This window comes from Vidua chalybeata, chromosome 5 (genome assembly GCF_026979565.1).
Source record: "Vidua chalybeata isolate OUT-0048 chromosome 5, bVidCha1 merged haplotype, whole genome shotgun sequence".
Taxonomy (NCBI): domain Eukaryota; kingdom Metazoa; phylum Chordata; class Aves; order Passeriformes; family Viduidae; genus Vidua; species Vidua chalybeata.
Window position 1 is genome coordinate 42841592 of NC_071534.1, and position 16014 is coordinate 42857605.

At 38.7% G+C, this 16014-nt stretch overlaps 1 protein-coding gene across 1 annotated transcript in view; it reads right to left on the minus strand.

Moving 5' to 3' along the window:
* Positions 1–321: 321 nt before the first annotated feature.
* ANO6 (anoctamin 6) overlaps positions 322–16014 on the minus strand; it is a 44744-nt gene continuing 29051 nt past the window's right edge. The window contains exons 12-20 of the mRNA XM_053943548.1: positions 15410–15487; positions 13712–13937; positions 12657–12826; positions 12034–12131; positions 11274–11404; positions 10264–10469; positions 5984–6183; positions 5446–5551; positions 322–4524 (exon numbers count right to left, since the gene is read on the minus strand). Of these exons, the coding sequence (XP_053799523.1) occupies positions 4318–4524; positions 5446–5551; positions 5984–6183; positions 10264–10469; positions 11274–11404; positions 12034–12131; positions 12657–12826; positions 13712–13937; positions 15410–15487 (1422 nt within the window). The 3' untranslated portion in view covers positions 322–4317. The remainder of the gene's footprint in view (positions 4525–5445; positions 5552–5983; positions 6184–10263; positions 10470–11273; positions 11405–12033; positions 12132–12656; positions 12827–13711; positions 13938–15409; positions 15488–16014) is intronic.

Below are 16014 nucleotides of genomic sequence, written 5' to 3' on the forward strand. Positions count from 1 at the left end.
AATAAATGATGACTCTGAAACATAACACAGGCTTTATCATGATAGGAGTGAAAGGTTATAAAGACTTAAACTGTTTATTTGTATGAGAACATAGTGGTCCTTGTCATCAATGTGGAGTTGAAAGGAATGACTTCCATTTAGGGGATGCAGAAAAACACGGAGGATAAATTTCAGCACTACTAACAGTTTAATGGAATAAGATTGGAAAAGAGGATGAATATTGAAATTAGACAGGGATGACACTGTAATAATTTAAGTATAGCATTTTGCAGCAGCAGTATCATTCAAGGAAAAACAAACAACACTAATCGACAACAGATGTATTGATATTTTAAAATAGACTTTATTTAATGACAATAAATAAAAAGAAATCTTAATATTCAGAAACTAATTGCAAACATTCTTAGAAAAAATAAAAAATACACTCTTACATTCTGAATTTTATTGACATACAGAGAGTCTAAAACAGTGGTGATAGTCTAATTTATGGTGCTTGTTAAGGCAATGAAATGGTCACTGGTCCAAATTCACCCTGACTTCAACAGATCTGTACAAAGTAGCAGTCTAGTCTACATATCAAGTGTAGAAAAAATGTAAAATGGATTCAGACTTTAAAACAAATGCTGATTTTCCCTTCAAGCAGATTTTTAATTAATGTGACAAAGCCTAAAAAAAAAAAATTACAAATACTCATATGTTGGCAACTGGACCCCAGGATTTTGTTCTCATGCCTCCGCAGAGCTTCCAGCATGCAAGCAGAGCACATTTCAGCAGCTGGAGATAGAGGCTTCAGAAACTGCACAGCTTAAATGAAACTATTAAAATGCAATTATTAGGCACTGTGTTGGTTTCCCTCTTCTTTCTCTCATTCAGAACTCTGCTGTGAATAACACTGAGCACATGGCAAACTGAACTGAATTCCTGATGTAATGTCTTCTGAAATGAAATGTTACAGCTACATTAGCAAGGAGTATGGCATTTCAGAAACAAATCACTAGAGCAAAAAGTTAATGTTGGCTAGATGGTGCCCATGCAGAGCTCACCACTCTCTTCAGCCCAGCTCTGGTTTCAGCAGACTAAGGGCCCGTCAGCAACCATTAAGTGTGTATCTAAAAGCTGCCTCCTGGGTCAGTTTGAACCAAAAGGAACTCAGTCCATGTGTGCCCAGAATAACTGTGATGTCTCCCAGAAAATGGAGACAAGTGGAAGACTGGTTTCAAAAGCACATTTGTCATCTGAATAAAAAAGGCTACATAGAAACACACTCAGGGCTGATTAGGATTTTATTGTGGGAGGAACCCAAGCCATAGGCACATAGGCTTTGTTGATGTAGCAGGTTTTTAAATCGTTATTTTAAAGGCAGGAATATAAACTCTTTATGACACTGAGGGCTAACTACCCCTTTAGGAAATTATGCCAACTGATGTAGGAAGAAACAACTTGGAGGGTCCCCCAGTATCAAACAAAGAGAATAAGTCTAGGCACTTCTGAAAATTAGCCTTAAGCTCTGCCACTGCTCACAGTATGACAATTAGTTTCTTTCCTAGTCTCTTTTACTCTCGAAGAGCTTCCTTAAGACCAAATAATTGTCTGAAATGGTCCATTTTGTGCAGCATTTCCCCCCTTTATCACATAATGACTCCTTACCTGCCCCAGCTCTTTAACACCATATCTGGAAAGGTATTTAAGGCATACTGGTGCTGTGATCACTGATGAGGGAATAAAAATGGTATCTCTCCTCTGAACACAACTGCAAATGAGAAAGGTCCAGTTGAAAGCTAAAATCAAAAGCTCCAAGTATGAAAGGAGCTGACTGTCCTTTCTAACCCAACTCATTCTCCACAGGGAAATCCTAAGTACTTCACTAAAATTGTTCCTCGAAGCAGTTTTTCGGACAAAACTTTACTTTAACTGAAAATTTGATATATTATGCAGTGACAGGACCAGAGGCAGTGGGCAGAAACTGAAACACTTTTTCACTGTGGGAATGACTGAGCAGTGGCACAGGTGGCCCACAGAGGTTGTGGAGTCTCCATCCCTGGAAATATTCAAAAGAAGAGAAGACCAGCCTGGCTGAACAGTGAGCTTTGGCTGGAACTCAGGTAAAAAAGGAGAGCTGATGACCTTTGGAAGAAGGGGCAGACAGCTCAGGAAGACTAATGCTATGAGGTTTTGTAGGGAGAAAATTAGAAGGGCCAAAGCCCAACTACAACTTAATCTGGCTACTGCTGCAAAAGACAATAATAATGTTTCTATAAACATATTAGTGACAAAAGGAGGGCTAAGGAGACTCTCAATCCTTTACTGGATGTGCTGGAAAACACACAGACAAAGAATGAGGAAAAGGCTGATGTAAGCAATGCCTTCTTTGCCTCAGTCTTTAGTAGTAAGACCAGTTGTTCTCTGAGAACCCAGCCCCCTGGGGTGGGAGACGGGCAGGGAGCAGAATGAAGCCCTCATAATCCAAGGGGAAACGGTCAGTGACCTGCTACACCACTTAAACAGACACAAGTCCCTGGGACTTGGATGGGTGCTGATCTGCTCACAGCCTGGGCAGACCTACTGCTCACTAGATAAAAAAAATGGCTGGATGGCCAGGCTCAGAGAGTGGTATTTAAAAGACATGTAGATGTGGCACTCGGGGACATGGTTTAGTTGTGGACTTGGCAGTGTCAGGTTAATGGTTAGACTTGATAATCTTAAAGGACTTTTCCAGTCTGAATGTTCTTATGATTCTGTAGGGTTTACTTCAAAAGACAGGCTTGAGTTCCACAGCACTCAGTATTTGGAGATTTTGCTGCAAAATTCATAGGTTTAATTCCTTCTGATTATTGACTGGATAAAATGCATCTTCCAAATGCTATTTAATTTCTGTAAATAGACTTCATACTTAAAAAGCTATATGAATAATCTGCCTAAAAATTCTGCATATCTATTGCATTTAAGTAGACTACAAAATTACAATCATAAAGTAATCAGCTGGTTTACAGAGTACAGGCATACTTTTCTTTTTTAAAAAGGTTTTGGTTTTCAAGATTTATATAAATTTGTTCATTAAAACTGTTAAAAGAAAAAGCAAGTTAATAATCTGCAATATCACTGCTTCAGGCACAAAATAGTCCTCCACATACATGCCTAGTCTGTAATTCCCTAATTCCCAGTTAGCAGCTGGAGCCAAAATAAGCGAGCAGATTTGCAGCCTGATTTGAAGATGACTGATAGGTGTAGCACATGCCTCCACACCTCTGACATCCTTCCATATTATTCAAAGCTTCACAGCATGGTTAAGGCTTATTAAATAGTTTATTCCAATCTCCAATTCCAATAGATCCATAGTCTTGTCAGAATTCACTTTATCACGCGATGTTGTATCAAAATGTTCAGCTGCACATTCGTCCTATGTCAAAACCCCAGGGAAGAGCACGTTCTGGTTTGAGAGAGATGCAAAAGACAGCCCTCCACAAATATTGATTCAGTATGTGAAAAGACTTTTAACACTTATTGCTTTTACAAGTAGGAAACCTTCAAGGCTATGAGCATTTAGCTCAGAATGGGCAAGTAAACTAATGAAAGTACATTGACTGGGGAAAGATAAAATACCTGAGTTTTCTACTCACTTGGCATGCTGTAAGGTCAGTTTGTATGCATTGATTTCAAAGGCAATTCTCCCATTTACATAGAGATTGATGAACAGGATGGGCTTACAGTCCTGTTGCTTCTTGTGATCCAAGTCCATGATTAATTGATATATCTTGTTATCCATTTAAGTCTCAGTATCCATAGCTAATTCAGAGTAGCAAACAACCACGCTAAGTATGTCAATTCCAATGGCTTAACAGTGGGATTTTGCGTTGTATTTTCTTTCTTTTTCCTTCATGTTTTGCTTTTCCTCTTCGTTTTATAGCTGAGGTCTGCATTAGCAAGCAATCAAAACTCCTACATTGGTTGTGATGATATTGTTACAGCAAATCATTCTAGTTCTTAAGGTTTATTCAAGTCAGACTAGTTATATAATAGCTGATGCCTAAAAAAAGTAGAAAGCAGCCTAGGTGTTTGGGAATTAATCTGCATCTTCTTAAGAGGATAAATAATTTTCCCCGCCTTTTTTTTTTTTTAATACGTCCTAAAAAGCTGTTTTAAAAAATGATAACTCTTATCCGCGTTGCAGTGGTTGCATTTGTTCAAGGGAAACTGATAAATGAGCATGTAAGAGTTGCAAGAAACAATGTTTAGTAAATCCAAAGTGCTTGATAGCTATTGTTAATATCTGGACAGGTATTAGTTGCCCAAGTATTGTTATTCCATATGAAAAAGTACTTATTCATCTTTAGGTCGGAAAGTGCTGTCTGCTCCTTTGATGATTTTGTCGGCTATTTTGCCCATGGTTTTTTTCACACCTTTGAGATCATTCTCGTGTAATAGTTTCTGTGTGAGGTACTTCTCTCGTTTGACCTTGCTCTTGGTCTTCTGTGATACATCCGGAATTACATATGAAATAATAAACTTCACAAAGTATATGACATGCTGGAAAGGTGAAAATGAAAAAATGTCAGTCAGGCTGAACAGATCATTATCATCATTATAAATGAAATGTCACTTTTTGTCTTAAGACTCTGAGCTGATTCAGTGCCAGTATCTAACACTGTAGAAAAAGATTTTAAAAAGACATGACTAATAAGATAGAATAATTATCTGATAAACAAGAATTTCTGAGCCTGATTTGAGCAAGGACTTCTCTGCCTGCTTTGGGGAAACCCTAGTACACAGTGCTTCCCTCCTGCATGGAAACACTAGTTACAGTTTCCTAGAAGATTTTTTAGGTTTGTTCAAATGACTCTGGGGCAATTACTTTTCTCTGATACAGGAAATCTGCTCTAATCAGTTTCTGATGACTTGAGTAGTCTCTAGATCAGGACCTAAACACATTTTGTAATTAAATAATACCAAATATTTCTCTCTCTTCATCTTGGAATGATTCCCATCTTTCGTAAGCCCAGGCTGTAGCTGCAGAGGAAGGAGCAATTATTTTTTGATGATCATCTAGAGATTCACTTCTTACAGGGACTGTATTTATACACTTCACTCTGCCATGTATTGTACCTGTATTATGTACATGTATTACGAACAGGTATCATGCATATGCATTCAGGATGCTGTGTGCAAACTTCCTCTAAGTACACGTATTCTACTTCTGCTACTAAAAATTATTCTACAGTTCTTGAGAAAAGAAGCTGCAGATATGTGGGGCAATCCTCAGCTGATGTCATGATTTCAGGGAATTATTCTTCCAATGTTGCTACTCTTAATTTACATCTCCCAAGTTCTTGTTCATGCTAGGACACATCACCAGCTCTGATAGCTGTGCCTGGACTGAATGCCTCTGAAGGATTTTCTGGAGGGAGGGAAGAGACTAAATAAGCAATTCTCAAACCCCCATACACCGACCTCCATGACAATGATGAAAGCCAGCTTGGCTGCAATGACATGCCAGTAGTATATGTTGTGCTCATATTGGTGCTGGTGACCAGGAGGGTAGCGGAGATCCCGGTATCTGAAAGCAAAGTAGGAAAGTCAGGAGCTGGTCTCTGGCATCTCTGCAGTACAGCACTGTGGCCAGAGGATGGAGCACGACATGGCCCTGCTTAATGTGTCCAGGAACTACTGTGATAGGTAAAATCATATCTGCAAGGTAAGCCATATTTGGCTGAAATGTCGTATTTTTGCCATTTTATTAAGAATTACTGATAAAAAATTTTAAGGTGCTTTATTTTGAAAACTATCAGCTGGGAGAAAGCCAAATAAAAATAAGAATTTTCTGAGTAGCACAAATGATGGGTGAATATTCCACTCCACTCTGCCATTCAAAATAAGCTGGGCTTTCCTGTGTTTTTCTTAAGGGATATTGTTAACTGAATTAGATGGCTTAGATATAAAAAACATTATTTTGTAAATGAAAAATGGCAAATACTTATTTGACACTTGCCTGCATGTTGTTTGGTTCTCGAACCAAGGGGAAAAAGGCTTGCTTGCATTCTTGAAGTCTGATATATTGAAGACAGAAAGTGTACTGTTTATATACCCCTCCATAGTGTAAGTGCTGTGACTCCCGTAAGGAGGGACTGAAAAGGACCAGTAATAAACCAGACGAGGAATCATGTCAGATGTAAAAGCAATGATCAAAGCCTGCATTTCAGAAAGAGAAGACAAAAAAGCAGAGCAGCATTAAAGAAATAAGCTTTAATATGCATTCCTTTGCCATATATTTATCATCTCAGAAGTTAGCATATGAGCTAAAAATAGAAAATATGTTTTCTTTTCCCATCTGTGGTTGCTCATTCTGTAAATGAGCATGGGCACAAAACAATCCCTTTCTGGAATGTGCACTCTGTATAGTTTCTAAATTATGCTAGCTCTGCTAAATGCCCTAAAACAGTTATACTATAAAACACTTTTTTCATGTGCATGCAGAGGAGATCAGCAAATGTGCTTCTTATGAGTACTTATGAGATGCTTGAAGAAATTCTTCCTGATTAAACTAATGGAAACAACAGGAAAGTTCTTCAGTATTAGAGAATTAAATGTCACCAGGTTCTCCGATGTCTGAGTAAAGGAATTAAATAAATTAGATATATAACTGATCCTAGAAACATCCCACCCTTTCTGAGGTGCTAGCCAACCCAAATTCATCTCGGTACTTTTTGCCTCCTACTATAGTGTCGTACATGTGGAAACTGCTCTTGATGCCAAGATAATTTTTTTTAGTAGCAGCTGCATAGTGCTGTTTTACATGACGTGACCATTTGTTTTTATCTTGCTCCCAAGAGAGTCCCTGTCCTACTCAGTCTGCTAGTCACAAACTGGGTAGGAAATATGATCTGTGGGTTTGTTGTGGGAAGTCTTTTCTAAACTCATGAATTTCCCAAAACATCCTACTCTGGAGGAGAGGTTAACTATGTTTAATCCAATTTCCTCCCCTGCTACTGAAAGTTCAAAAGGTTTCCCTGTGAGGAAGACTTTCCACTGACAAGATCTGCAGCTGAGTATTTAGCAAGAGGCTGCCCAGTTAACTCATGACAACAGGCGTCTCTGGTGCCCAGCACCTGGGAAGGAATGACCAGCTGCACTCCAGGACTGAAAGAGAAGTGTTTTGTCCCATACCAGGACAAAAATACCCACTTGACAACATGGATGGGAAGGGAAGAACCAGGGCAGAGACATGGAAGAGAAAGGTGTGAAGATCTGATGAGATCAGGGGGAAGGAGGTTTAGGTACAGATGTATAAAAGAGGCAGAAAAAAACTACAGGAAAATCATAGGACAGAGTTAGGGGCAAAGTCAAGCAATAATGGGTAACAAAGAGGAGCACAAAAACTGGTTAATATCTGTTTTTAATTCCCCATCACGCCAGTCTGTAATTTGTCAGGTCTCTATTTCCTTATTTTAATGACATGGGACAAAAAAGTTCCATTTTTGTGCAACATTTCCAGTCAGACAGTCCCAGACTGGGGAGGTATTTGTAACGGTTGCAGAAAAAGGGAAGGAGAGAGAGGAGAAAGGGTGAAAAAAAATGTGGATAGCTCTTCTACAGTTCCTTGAACAATGCTTTGGTGGCAGTACTAGCTAAAACAACCTCCTGCATCTGCCTCTAGCAGTTGACTTGTGCTCTGCGTGTGCTGGCTGGGGCAGTCCTGGCTCCATCCAGCAGATCAGATAAAAATGCTGATCTGAGTGGGAATCACCACTGGGTCTTTTCCCTGGTCTGATTCATCATGTGTTTATACAGTGCTGGTGCCAGCACAATGCAAGAGACAGGACCAAGGGGGAAAGACAGAAAAGGGAAAGAGCAGGGAGTTGAAAAGGGAGCAGGACTCACCCTACTTCAAGTAGCTGCCAAATGATGAATGATATCCTAGTGTCTTACCTTTTGAGCTGGCTTACTTTGAAGCACCTGAGAAGCTAAACTGTAGTTAAGATAAAAGTTGCAGAAACAATCCTTCTGAGACTGTGGTCCAAGATCTGTATTTAGTTCTCCAGAATATTGTTACAAGTGAGTTCAGCTGAGAGAAAGTTTGACTGATGAGAAATAAAAGGAAGGCATCCTAAGTCTAAAACTCATTGAAAATTTTCAAGGATAAGGTGTTTTTCTTGTACTGCACTTTGGCTTGAATCAAATGTAGTTGGCATGCACTTTTAAAAACTGTTTTTAAGCATTACATGCCAGTGTGAAATGAAGTGAAAATTATGTGTTGTTTATATTTACATGCTGAGTAGGTGTTTTTGACTGACAAGAAGTATATATTACTGTGTCTTGCAGCTGCAGGGAGACAACCTCACAACTAAATTACTCTGTTTTTAACTCTGAAGTAGAGTTACAAGTAGAGTACAAATAGAGTATTTGCAGTCTGAATTACAAGCATAGAAAATTTTTGTTAAATAAATTTTCTTTCTGTTCATTAGCTCATCTAGTCAGACCATAAATTAATTAATATAAACTTAACAATAAGGCAAAAAAATTCCTTCTCCCTTTGGACCAAATGAGTTTGATGCTGCTTCTTTGTATCAGAAAGATGCTGGAATATGGCATTTACAGAGCTTAATACTTGATCTTACTGAATCTTTTTTGCACGGCCCCAGGTCTCTCATCATCCTAAATCTGAGCCTGATCTCACTCTCCTCCCTCTCTCAAAATGATCTCCAGATGTGCTCCGGAGAGCTTCAAGGACAGAAATATGAGAACTAATCCTACGGCATCCTCTCAAAGGAAAAACTTTTTTTCCTCTTGAATTATGGGCTGCATTTCAGAGTATTGCACTGGAGAACTACAAACAAACAGCACATTCTTTGCTTCCCAAGCCTTACTGCACACAGTTTTCCATTTATACCATAACTAATTAAAATCAGTCTTAAAATCAACAACAGATGCAATAACAAATCCAGTGCCTCACGGCAACTCTTAAAACTGGTAGCTTTGTGCAAAAGTTGCTTGCAAAGCATGTTACCTAGCAGCTGTTACAAAGGTAACATGCATAAAGGAGAAGCTGCATGAAGGGGATGATACACTACCCTCGCATAATCATCTATAACAAGTCATGAAGAAGAGAAGAAACACTTTCTGTGTACTAAGGTAAAATCAAGGCAGGGCTGGTAAAGGAAAGACCGATGACTTGGATCAGTTCCTGGATGTCAAATGAGAAAAGAAACACACTTAAAGGAGGAAAACGGCTTCTAGCATTTGCTCAAGCACGTGGCTTTATGACCCACACTTCATTAGCAATAAATACCAATCTCTTTGAGGTCCTCACAACACATGCAGTGGGCTGTTTGAACGTGACAGTCTCTGGAGCTGAGCCCCTTTCACGCCAACAGCCCCACGGAGGTGAGTGGCTGATGTCCTGTTTGCACACTGACATCATCTGCAGAAAGCAGGGCACGAGCACATTCCTGACAGAAGCCTACACATGGCCGAGTCAACATGAGGTCACCAAAGCCACTGTAACTCTGACCTGTGATAAGGTACAATATTTTAAAGTAATTTTAAGATACATGTTCAACTTCTAGTTTCATATTGGTATTACAAGATCCAGCTGGCTTGACTAGGAAATACAGTTATCCAATCGCATAACTTATTTGGATCTCTCTGAAAACATAAAAAAACAGTGACCTTGTTGAGAAAGCCTATCCCCCATGGATAATCTGAGGTGCTATTGTGCCTGCAGAAGAAACCAGTGGTCATTGTTCCTTTAAAAAAGGCCAGCAGCAAGAATTTTCTCTAAGTTATTACATACTAGTTCCTGTTTAAGAATAAGCAATGAAATAATCCATAGAGATAAATAACAATGCCTTATTTTTCTTCCCACAATGTAGTCTACAAATAAGCTATTATTGAATTGATACAAAAATATTAGTGAATTGATGCAAAAAACATTAAAGGTCTGAATTTCATTGTTAGAAATATATTAATCAGATTTTTTTTCTTAAATATTTTTAAGAAACTCTCTTAAAATTCAATTTATTTGTTGTGTACTTAAAAAAATTAAGTAAACTGAATAACAGATTAGTGTCCAAATTCTCAGAAAATTCCTTCTGATCTGCAATTTAGAGCACACGTGGTATTTTTAAGCACATAAGAAAGAAGCTTTTGTTTTAAGAAGATGTGCCTTAAGGATCATTTCAGTTGCATTGCTGCACACAGCATTCCCACATTTGGATGTAGCACCTGCAGAGAAGGCATTTTATCTTTTGCAGCTGTTGGCACTGTACCTACATTGGTGACCACGGCCAGAATGGCTATGCCCTGCAGGATGGGTTGCCAGGCGCCAATGTCTTGTGCCTTCTGTGGAACCATGCGCCTGAATTGGGTTGTCAGCTTCCACGCATCCAGCCGGATTTCCAACATGTTGTTAATAAGAGCCAGAAGAGGAGCCAGGGGAAACGATGCCACGAACAGGGTCACAAAGCCAAACTGTATAACTATGAAAGGAAGAGGTTACATGCATTGGTGAGGCTTTCATTTACTGGAAATAAGCAAGTGTAGGCATGTATAGTTTATATACTCCAAATTCAGGTGGGAGAAACAAGAAAGAGTAGCTGGGTTCCTAGCGAATCTTTTGGATGAGAAAATAGTAGCACAACAGTACCGGAAAAACCTTCTAGGTGAGGGGGACAGGAAAATATTACAAATCACAACACAGCATGAGGAACTCTTCTGGGTATTCAAATACCCATTTCTTTCTGACATCTTTATCACAAAGGCCCGGAAATCTCATGACTATCTGTCTCCGTACTGAACTGGAAGGCCCAAACCAACAATCATCTTACTGGTGCCTGGGTACTGCCTTAAGCACACTGGCAATGTTGTCACAGAATGGATGGTGGCAACAAACCAGCCATGGCCTGCCAGCTCCCAAGTTACCAGCAGTGAGTCCCGGTGACTGCAGACCTCCAGCAGAGCAGTCTGACACAGGGCTCTGCTATGCAGCACCAGAACATGACAGTGGTCTGCCTTCTAAATGCATTTTTCACAGGATTAGGTGAAGAAGCAGCAGTACGCCTCCTTGTACAATCACATGCTGCTTCCTAGTAATAAAATGGATTAAGGCTTAGATGCTTAATAAAAGCTTGTAAAACCATCTGTAACGGCTCAGTCAAAACTTGTCTCAGAAACCATTTATGTCTCCTCTGTCCACCATATTAAGCATTGCTTGTGTGAAGATTTTCTTTAGAACATGTTTGTATCCAGCAGCGGTAGTGAATCCAGATGAAACTGTTCCTTACCCATTTCAAGATACTCATAAAATAGTCCAAGTTTTCCAATGGGTTGGAGGTGGTAGTCATGTTCCCAACGTGGAACAACTTTTTCTGATCTAGCAGCTGCAGAATGTCTTCCAATTAGATTCTTGACCAAACTATCAGACAGGGAGAAAAAGAGCACTAACATTGGTAAAGGAACCTAAAAAGTTCAGTAAATGCAAAAAAAACCAAAAAGTGGCATTTCTGCTGTAGGTTTAAACAATGGATTTTTTTATTTCTGAATTATTCAAAACTTTCTTCCTAAAAAAGGCAACTTTTGTTGCCTTATCCTTGAAGTAGGTTTTTACAAGCCATAGATAAGAATGTAAAAGGGCAATATACCAGAATCACAGTGATTTATATCTACTAAATGAGTTAAAATAGTAACTTATACATGACTTTTAAAATCCCAATGTATAACAACAAATCATTCCAATCAATATTAAGCAAGTCTTAAGTTTAATATTGTCATAGCTTCTACTACCTCAGTTTTGAATATTCAACCTGAAACACATTGAATTTGACTTGCAGAGGAAGGAAGAATTTCTGATTAGAATTAAAATCAGTTAAAACAGCAGAGAAAGGAGCCCAGACTACCAGACCCAAAAAGACTCAGAGGACAAGTCTTATTCTTTCAGAATACAATATGCACTTACCAAACTCAGTGACCAAATGCCTGAAGGCATCAAGCAAAACAGTATTTTTCAACAATGAAAGAGCAGATTACTTAATGGTTTGAACTTACGGAAGAAGCACTTCTTGAATGTTGTTCCAGATAGCTTTCCCTCCCACTATGATGGCAAGCTGGGTTGTGAGCTCGAGGAGACAGCCACCTGGATCACACTGAATGTTGGTAGAGACAGGAAAATTATTTTGAAGTTGGGTAACTTTTCAGGCATGAATAAAGCATTTAAAATTATGCATTCCTGTTTTATTATAACAACATTACTGAAGCAATTGAAGAAGACTGTCCAGGCAAACCTTTCCAGTAAGGTATGCAAAAGCCAAATCCAGGCCACATAAGGTGGGTTGACAGAATACCAGTGAAAGAGTGAAATACTAGGTGAAGTCATGCAGCTCTGTGCTATCAAATAGGAATGCTTCTACTGATATTCTCTCCTTTCTATGTGCCCAGTCACAGATTGTAGGACCATGGTAAAATACACTTTTCTGGGTATGTGTATTACATTTCTAAGGCAAATTGGTCTTGTGCCATATTCTTTTATGCTACAGGTTAGTAAGGAGGTAATTATCTTGAGTGGCAGTTACTTTTAAACCCTAATGTTAAATATGTACAATTATGTTTTACTTTATACCCTCCTAACTGCAGCACAATACTGAGACTAATTATACATTCTACATTCTTACCTCTTCATTGCGATATTTTCCTAGCCAATAAACTGGACTTCCAGGGTGACCTACAAATTTACCCTTAAAGAAGGCTATGTAGAAGCATGAAGAATAGTAGTTGACAAACTGGAACAAGAACATCTTTGTGGTCAGACTGTTTTCATAATCAGTCTGTGTCCTTGGAAGTTCTGCAATGAAAGAAAAGTAAATAAATTTTAAAAACCCCAACCCAACCTACAAGTAACCTACAAGCTGTTCTAGAACCTCAGCTGCAAAGTATCTGTACGCTTCATATTCCTTTCTATGACTGAGAGCATTATCATTTAGATTGTACCTAATCCCCTTGTATACTGTAACAATTATATAATTCTAAAACTGTATGGGTTGTAAAAAGAAAAGAACTTGTTCCCTGACAATAAAGAAAGCAAAGAAGCAAAAATTCTAATAACTCAGGGGAAGAAAAAGCATCCAAATCCAGCAGACTCAACAAAGATGCAAATGTAACACTCTGAACTGATGAAACAGTATTAAGTGAAAACACCATGCTACTTCATGCATCTAAAGTAAAATAGCTACTTTAATGTTGATGGCCTGGATATAGAGAATAATATTATTTGTGTTTGTTTATCTGTTTAACAACATCAGAGTGGTATGTAGCTTTGGAATAGTGATCTTAGTTCACTTATTTATGAGAAAATCGCTGTTTTCCCCATAAACAAAAGGTAATATAATTGAATGTGTTATGCTTTACTGATCTGTTTTCATAAAGCTTGGTTGTTGTAGTAATTTTCTTTGCTTTGTATGTTTCACAAGCACAAAACTGTAAACAATTGATCGTTCATGCTGCCTATGTAAGGCCTTTTCAGGCTTACAAAGAGCTGAATATCATATTTCTATGATATTGAGAAAATCTATATTGGAAAATTTCTAGGTGGTATTGTGTAATTTTGTGGGAAAATTCTGAAAGATTTGGTACAGGTGTTCATTTACTGTAATACCTACTATACATATAAATGCTAATATTTCCATCTATTTTACCCCACGTTTCCATCTGAGGTACAGCAGCAGCATACCAAAGTCAGTGATCAGGATTGCCACTTTTTCATAGATGATGTTGAGAATCATAATGACAACAAAGCTGATGAGGGAAGCGGTTACTGACGTGGCCATCTGTGGAGTCAGGTACTTGCGGATTGCCTCCGTTCCACTGATGTGCTGTGACAACTTTGCAGAGAACACCAGGAAAACTGAGAGCCTGTAGACAATGATTCCAACAACTGAAGCAATAATCAAAAGGAGCTGCCAAAGGGAATGCAAGAGAGATGTTCATGTTCAACCACTGGCGTTAGGAAAAGTGAGTTCAAAACACTTTGTATGATAGGCAAAAGGAAAGCGATTTTGTGCCTGTCATTCCATTGCAAGAGGATGATCAAATAAGATACAAAGCAATAAATAGAGAATCCATAAAAGAAGCATTTTTTTTTTCATGTAGCATAGTAAATCTGCAGGAGAGAAAAGAGATGGTCTGTTTTATGACTAATAACAAGGGGTTTTACTGATGTAAGCCAATATAGCAAGAAGTGTAATCAAATATTGCACCTTGAGGCATGTAATGGGAGAAAACTCTTCATATTGGACAATTGGCAGGATGGCAAATGTACTAGCGTGTCTACATTTATTTTGGAGGGGGCTGCACCTTCTCTTCCACATGGTACTATTACAGACTACAGACCCCTCAAAAGAATAGAAAAAAATTAAGCCAAGTCCTGTAGTCTGCAGGAGTTGCAATAATGACCCAGGTACCCCATCTTGTTTGCCAACTCTTCTTTCTGCTTCTCTTCCTGCTTATATTTGCTAGTTCTTGCTAGTTCTCTAACTATTAGTCAGTTTAAGATCCACAGGCTGTGTATCTTTTTTTCACTATCTCAGCAAATTGCCATGAACTACCTTCCCTGACCCCACACACAGTAACACAAGTGACAAACCCAGAACATATCTCTTTTCTCCAACATGAAGTCTGGCCTATTTAAATCCAACTGCAAATCGATATTCTTTCTTTTGTGTTTCAAATGTGACAATGGTGAGGCTTTCCTGGGCTGTCAGACACCACTCTATCTCCTGTCTGCATCCTATCACTGAGGATGAGGTCTTTTTCAGCTGCTATTTGTGCTACAGATGAGGACTTGCAGCATGCTAAAACACAGAGCTTTTCAAGGCAATCTCTCTGGGCCTGCTCATTGTGTTATATATTGTGTCATGGCTGACTGGACTGCTTTCAAGGTTTAGTTTTAATTAAAGTAGCAGCACTGGAAGATTAAAGAGCACCCAGCTTTGCTCTGTTAAGTGAAACACAAAACCTGAAAGAGGTCATGGACTGTGAGACACAATATGGAAGAGCACAGCTGGAACAAATCAGACAGAAACTAGAAGAGAAGAGAGCATATAAACCAAAGTCTTCCCCTTACTGCTCCCCTAAAAGCAAAGGCATTTGTCTTAAAATAATTGGGGAAAAACCAATGGACCACCTTCACAAGCATAACTCACAAGCTACAGCTGCAGGATATTTTGATACTGTATGCTAATGACTATTGGGTGACTACAGCTACCTTCTCCATGTGGGTCCATATCTTTCGAGTTTGATTTATGCATGAGATGGAAATCCAACTGAACCTGTTCCATTCTCATTTTTTGTTCAGTTCAGGAGGATAATTTTTTGGACAGCTACTTGAAAAGTGAATTTATGAGGGGAAAGAAAAAGAGAAGAACTATACCCAGAAGAAGATGGCACTTGTACAGAAAGTCATCCGTACACACTTCCCACATGCAGTGTATGGCACATGTTCTTCTTGCTGTAAAAGATTAGGAAACAGATCAAGAAAGCACAAAATCTTCTTCCATATTTTTTTGGTGTGCTCTAATTAAACTCTTATACTGAGGGCAGAAAAAAAGGAAAAAAAGTACCTTGTTTTGTTTCCTGGAAACTCAACATTTTTTCATGATTTCAGAAGTCTTGCCTGATTACAGGTGTCTTTTTTGCTGCCCCTTCTAAGATAAAAATGACTTCCATAGAAGTAGAGGGTCCTCAGCTCTTATTAACTTCAGCCATTACAGGATGCATAGTCCTTTTGAATGGGCCCATCCTTCTTGGCTGATCATGGCATCCAAGTTCATTATCTTTCAAACTTCAATGGCTAAATTTAGCAGGCACTAAAATTTTGGTCCTTGATCTCTGTATTTCTCAATGTATTCCATACGAATAATGGGATGGCTTCCCCAAGGAAAATTACTACCCCAATGTGGTATTGTGAAAATTCACTGAGTCTTTAAAGAATCTCTGAGGATCAAAATAAAATATTTTAGCATATTCTTCACTCTG